Below are 6,594 nucleotides of genomic sequence, written 5' to 3'. Positions count from 1 at the left end.
TCGAAAATATAGATCTTAAAAACATGATTTACAGAACTGATGAAGGCTGGGAGTGAGGCCTTGAAGATGACGGGAAATTCACGGTTTCTTCCATCAGAAAGCTTATAGACTGTCACACTCTTGAACGTTTGGATTTTCATACTTACTGGTACAAGTCAACTCTCAATAGAGCAAATTTATTGTTTTGGAGAACAAGGTTGGATCATTTACCAACCTTGTCGAATTTGGCAGTGAGAAGTTCTCAAATCAGATTCACACATGTCATTTGTGCCATAGTTATGAGGAGACGAAGAACCACCTGGTTACCTGGTGTTCGACGGCTAAAGAAGTTATCGCTCATCTTAATTTGTGGAGTCATGAGTTTCCAACCGAAAATGTTATCGTTGAAGATATGTTCCAAACTATTCAGAAGAAGGATAAAAGCAACAAACTTAGGAGTGATTATGTTGGCTTTCATATGAGTTTTATGAGGGTATAGGAACAAGATTTTCAAGGACATGGTTATGAATTGTAATTCCATTTATTGGGATAAAAAGTAGAATTAGGAAAGATAGATTTTGGTCATGGCATAGCTGGAACATCAGTCTCAATTGGCCTTGTAATTCTGATAATGCTCACTAGCATCTTGTTTGTGTTGCTTTAATAAATTTTTTGTTGTTAAAAAAAAAATAGATATGACTTTAAAATTGAAAGATAACGTCGATTAAAATTTTAATAACTAGATTCGCTAGTTGCATGATTCAGATCTATTTTAAAATACTGTTATATGTTTTGTATATAAAATAACACAATTGCATAAATAGAGACAATTAAATTTTGTTACATAAATATTCAATTAACCATTTTTTATTAGTAGTATTTTAGGCCTCCGAAACTTGGGCTAGAAAATGGTGACTAAGAATAGGGTGGTCTTATTTTTATGTGATAATAGTATTACAAATTATGCACCGTCTATTTCGAACCTCCCTCAGTTTGAGCCTCTCTCACGTAAAGCAGAAGATCTACGCATGTATGAAATCATGCCTCGTTCTCTCTCTCTTTCCATCCTTCCCGACAAATTCTCCCTTTCGATTTGCCCAATTATACAGATTCTCTCATTATTCCCGATCATAATCATCAAATAAAAAAAAATCGAAATATGAATCCAGAAAGGATTCAAAACGAAGGCCAGATCAATCCTGCCAGATTTTCGATAAAGGATTCAGTTCGGTACATGTTTGGAGAACAACGGCTGCTGTTTGTGCTCATCGGAATAACCATTGTAGCTCTGATATCCAATGTCGTCGTCATTCCGTCGTCGTCGCAGTCTGAACCGATCTCTGCATCGTTTCAGGTTGCCGTGTCGACTTCCGTACCCCGTCGGATAGCCTATGAACTCCCCACACGCAATTTCGATCTCGTCAATGCGGCGGGTCCGTAGCCAAATCACTAATTCATTTTTTATTATATTTACATATTCATCCTTTTAGGGTTTTTGTTATAAACAAATTTCAATACGATTTTAGTTGCAGTCGATCCATTATGTGCAAATATGGACTCGATAAGACTAATAAATCTCAACTGGAATCAACGCAAAAACCTTTTACGAACTTATTCCTCCCTTTGATATATATTTGATATTGTACAGGTGCGAGGATTCCTCTTGGATTGAAGTCGAAGAGTTTGAGGGTGTTAGTGACGGGTGGATCAGGGTTCGTCGGAAGCCATCTGGTGGATCGACTGATGGCGCGTGGGGACAATGTTATCGTAGTCGACAACTTCTTTACAGGCCGGAAAGACAACGTACTCCACCATCTTAGGAACCCTAGGTTTGAGCTCATCCGTCATGATGTGGTTGAACCCATCTTGTTAGAAGTCGATCAAATCTATCATCTTGCTTGCCCCGCTTCCCCCGTACATTACAAATACAACCCCGTCAAAACAATCATATCCTTTATAACTTTATTTTCTTCCAGGCTAATCTGTATATATGAAATTTATGACATCGATCTAGAACTTTAATTGTGTTTGTTAGAAATTAATCGATCCTTGACGGAGATTGAGATATCACAAGACAAATGTGGTGGGAACGTTGAACATGTTAGGACTCGCAAAGAGGATCAATGCACGATTCTTGTTAACGAGTACAAGCGAGGTCTATGGTGATCCCCTTGAACACCCTCAAGTCGAGACCTATTGGGGCAACGTTAATCCCATTGGTGAGTTAATTAATTAATTCCAGCTAGCATAGATCAATTAATTAGCTTATATCTGAATTAATTAAACCAATTAATCTTTTATCTTCTTCGTTCGGATTAATTAATACATATTGTTTTCCATGGATGCATGCAGGTGTTAGGAGCTGTTACGACGAAGGAAAGCGAGTTGCAGAGACCCTCACCATGGATTATCATAGAGGGCTTAACACCGAGGTTCCCATATATGGTTTTCCATTTTACTGTAATTAAGCATCATGGAAAACAACGTACAACTTTTGATAATATCTTTTGCAGGTTAGGATTGCTAGAATTTTCAACACTTATGGACCACGGATGTGCCTTGACGATGGACGTGTTGTCAGCAATTTCGTCGCTCAGGTAGACGTTTAATTATTAATTAACAAATTGTGATTGTTAATTTGGAAAAACACACAAATTAATATTAGTGCATCGATCAATATAATTAAGGCCTTGAGGAAACAACCGTTGACTGTTTATGGAGATGGAATGCAAACGAGGAGCTTCCAATACGTGTCCGACCTGGTGGATGGATTAATGAGGCTAATGGAAGGAGAACATGTTGGACCTTTTAATCTCGGCAACCCTGGTGAATTCACCATGCTCGAACTCGCCAAGGTAACCCTAGCTAAAACGCCATCATTTTTTATATATATAAACTTTTGAAGGGTTTAATTCAAGAAAGCGATGTGAATTTGTGTCAGGTGGTGCAAGATACGATCGACCCAAATGCAAAGATAGAGTTCAGGCCAAATACAGAAGACGATCCACACAAGAGGAAGCCCGACATTTCAAGAGCTAAAGAGCTTCTTGGGTGGCAGCCGTCGGTGACACTCCGGGAAGGACTTCCTCTGATGGTATCGGATTTCCGACAACGCATATTTGGCGACCTCAAAGAAGGTGGTAGCAGTATGAGTACGTTTTAACTTTGTGTTTGTTTAGGTTATTTAATTAGGTTAATTAGGAAGTCAGGCAGACTTTCTCCAAGAATAAATTTATCACTAAAAAAGAAAAAAAAAGAATATATAAGTGATTGTTTAGCACTAAAATGGTATTTGAATTCAAATCAACAAAGGCCTTCATAATTCGCCTTTATATTTGCTGTTAAAATTGGACCTTATAAAAAATAGTGTTAAATTTGATGGTTGGTTGGTTGTTGTAATATGGTGGCTGAGAGAGATATTTATTGTGTACTGTATAGGGATATTGAATAATGTTAAAATGAAATACCTGAAAACTTTACGTATTTTTGTATTTATATATTGTGTATTGTAATTGTATACTTATAATATCTCGCGAATTTGATTAAAATACGTGAATAAAAAGCTTAGTATATAGCTTTTTTTTTATCAAGATTGCCATATTCTCTGTTACCTTTTCCACTAAACTTGGGACACTGATTTCAAGAATTTGCAAGTGACATACACATGGGATACAAAAGTGGCATCGTGGTGTTAACTTCTGTTTGAAAATATTAATTGATTTTTAACATCCATTATTTATTTCTTCTGGATTAGTTTTGTATTTATTTATTCATTATTGTGGTACTCTTTGTTATTGATTTGGTTCGAAGAATAGTTTCTATTATTATGGATTTCTTTTGGGTTGCGGCTCGTTTTTTATCAATCTTGTACAAAATTTGACACGTGGATTCTGGGATTTGACCCATAATTTGGACCCTGTAATATAAAGAAAGGGCAGCTGCATTTTAGAGTGAGAGATTTATTTTTTCGGTTACACATACACCTTTCTCTGTGACTCTCTCGTTTTGTTCATATTACACAAGTTAGGTTTCATCAATATTTTGATGTTTTTTCTTGATAATCCGTTTTAGATTTGGTTGAGTGATATGTCAGAGAGTAGAATAAGTATTTGTAGTGAGGTTTCATTTGTATATACATGAAAACTTTCTGGTTTTTTATCATTAAATGATATAAGAATTGTTGATGTTCGCAAAAGATTATTTCTATACTTTTTAACATGGTATCAGAATCATGGTGGCTTGGAGTTTCCTTCACTAACTGATCTGTTCTTGTGCTCGTCAGACTCGAAAGGTATCTTCGCTTTGTTCTTTTAGATCCTTTGTTTTCTGTTGTTTAGATCCTTGTAGATCTTCATAGATCGGTTAACCTTGGTGATTTCTGTTGAAATCTCTAGTTTGTTGACGTAGTGTATGAAAATCTTGGGTTCTTGTTTTGATATAAGGTTTCCTGTGGAATTTCTTCCAATTGAAAAAGTTTTTTTTTTCTTTGTTATCTCGTAAGACCCTGGTGCTGCGAATTTCTTGTTTGTTCTTGCAGATTTGTCCTCTCTTGGTGTTCTTTGCTTGACGGACTTTGTCTCTTCGTTTGACAGACTTCATCTTCGTCAACTCCTTGATCGGCCAGTCCTTCAACTTTGAAATAACTCTCTTGAGAACGGGCTTCATCATCGTTAGCTCTTGCAGGGAACGGAGTAACGGGAGTCGATATGAGTTCTTCTTTTGCTAACTTGCTCTGTGAGCGTATTCTTGTTCCATTCCACTGCTTTTCTAGCTATAATTGTGGGAGATCATGGTTATCTTGAGTACACAAGTTACTATTCATCACTTTGTGTTGTTTTCTCGACTATGTGTTTATTGTATTGGGCCCCAACAAACATGGTGACCATCTGGACTTTAAGTCAACACAACTGTCTGATTTCTTTTCTTGTTTGTTATTTGTGTGCTAGCTTGATTTCTTTATCTGGTTATTTTTTATTTGTTTACCATGACTGGTGAAACTCCTGGTAGTAGTGGTAAGGATAGTCATGTTGACTTTGATGATCCCTTGTATATACATCATTCTGATAATGTCGTAACCTCTATCATCACTATAAAGTTAACTGGAAATGGAAATTATCGATTGTGGCGTAATGTTATGATAAAAGGTCTTAAAGAACTGTAATAAACTAGGGTTAGTAGATGGAACTCTTAAATTAGAAAAAGTTGATTCATCTAAGAGTTCTAAATGGGAACGTGCCAATGTTGTCGTGTGTTCTTGGATATTAGGATCAATTTCTGAGTCTATATATGCGGGTCATGCTTATTCTGTAAAAGTTGAGGATATCTAGAATGAGTTGTTTGAAACCTATAATAAAGAAGATGGCTCAGTTGTTTTTAATATTAATCAACAAATAAATTCTTTAAAGCAAAATGATTCATCCATTTCATATTATTTTAACAAACATGAAGCTCTTTAGAAAGAACTTGATGGTTTAACTAGTTTACATGAATGTGTTTGTGAAGCTGTTACAAAGTTTAATGATCATTCTAAACTAATGAAACTAATGTACTTTCTTAGTCATCTTGATGATGTTTATAATCAAGTTAAGAGTCATATACTTTTAATGGAACCTCTACTAAATGTTAAAACCGTTTTTTCAATTCTTTCTAGAGAAAAGTCACACTAAAAGAATGGATCTCTTGCATCTGGTAGTTCTTCTAAAACTCAAGCTTCTGTGTTTAACAGTAAAGTGAATGATTTTTAGAGGGGTCAAAATCAAAGTAGGTCTACGAATGAAGGGTTACAATGTAAACATTGTGGGCTTAAAGGCCATTTAATTGAAAGTTGTTATAAGTTTATAGGTTATCCTAAAGACTTTAAACCCATAAATGAATTCAATAATTAGAATAATCAAAGTAAATCTTTTGCTGTGAATTCTTCTTTTGTTAATTCTGGTAGTACATCTTCTAGTTCTTCTGGGTCAAGTAATGGAAATGATGCTCACTATCTGACTAGTGAGCAATATAACAAGTTTCTTGTCTCATTAATGAGAGTTCTACAACTAAGGATGTCATTGCTATTGCTAATATGGCAGGTATTCCTATATTTCAGTGTTTTAATTCATCTATTAGTTCTCAGTCCTCTCAAAGTAGGATTGTTGACTCAAGAGCTATTTAACATATGATTGCCTCTAAGTCTCATCTTAGTGATACTATGGATGTATCCAAACTCAATCTTCTTGTTAAACATCCTAATGGTTCATCTGCTCAAATTAATAAAATTAGAAATTTATAGTTGTCTACACATCTTACTCTCTTTGATGTGTTTGTTGCCCCTGATTTTAATGTAAACCTTTTATCTGTTCACATGATTTTTAAAGAGAGTGATTATGAGGTTGTTTTCACTGAACATAATTGTAAAATCCAGGATTCACTGTCAAAGGAGATGGTGGAGAATGGTAGAGAATCTGGGTCTATATTATCTTGACTGTTTGCCCTCGTGTATTCTTGTTAACATATCTGGTTCTAAATGTTGTGTTTTAAAACTTACTTGGCATAGTCATCTTGGTCACCCTGATAATCAAGCTTTAAACTCTTTAAAGGAAAAATTGAAACTTGGAAATGATACTTTGCCTC

The 6,594-nt window shown here is 35.3% G+C and overlaps 1 protein-coding gene across 1 annotated transcript; it reads left to right on the top strand.

Annotated features, from left to right (window-relative positions):
* The first annotated feature begins 1,010 nt into the window (after positions 1–1,010).
* LOC145091878 (UDP-glucuronic acid decarboxylase 2-like) lies at positions 1,011–3,462 on the top strand. The gene is made up of 7 exons (XM_079029699.1): positions 1,011–1,412; positions 1,628–1,926; positions 2,051–2,198; positions 2,332–2,411; positions 2,493–2,576; positions 2,667–2,834; positions 2,921–3,462. The coding sequence occupies exons 1-7, from the start codon at positions 1,139–1,141 to the stop codon at positions 3,140–3,142; spliced, it is 1,275 nt and encodes a 424-aa protein (XP_078885825.1). The 5' UTR covers positions 1,011–1,138; the 3' UTR covers positions 3,143–3,462.
* The last annotated feature ends 3,132 nt before the right edge of the window (positions 3,463–6,594 follow it).

The sequence above is a fragment of the Lactuca serriola genome, chromosome 3 (assembly GCF_051521515.1).
Source record: "Lactuca serriola cultivar US96UC23 chromosome 3, Lser_US96UC23_V15, whole genome shotgun sequence".
Classification (NCBI taxonomy): domain Eukaryota; kingdom Viridiplantae; phylum Streptophyta; class Magnoliopsida; order Asterales; family Asteraceae; genus Lactuca; species Lactuca serriola.
Note: the sequence above shows the minus strand (reverse complement) of the source record. Positions and strands in the feature narration are given on the sequence as shown.

Excerpts from the sequence above, each read along its gene's own strand:
- LOC145091878 (XM_079029699.1), top strand. The coding sequence starts at position 1,139 with ATGAATCCAGAAAGGATTCAAAACGAAGGCCAGATCAATCCTGCCAGA. Across the intron at positions 1,413-1,627 it reads CGATCTCGTCAATGCGGCGG|GTGCGAGGATTCCTCTTGGA; the intron begins GTCCGTAGCCAA and ends GATATTGTACAG. Across the intron at positions 2,412-2,492 it reads ATAGAGGGCTTAACACCGAG|GTTAGGATTGCTAGAATTTT; the intron begins GTTCCCATATAT and ends TATCTTTTGCAG.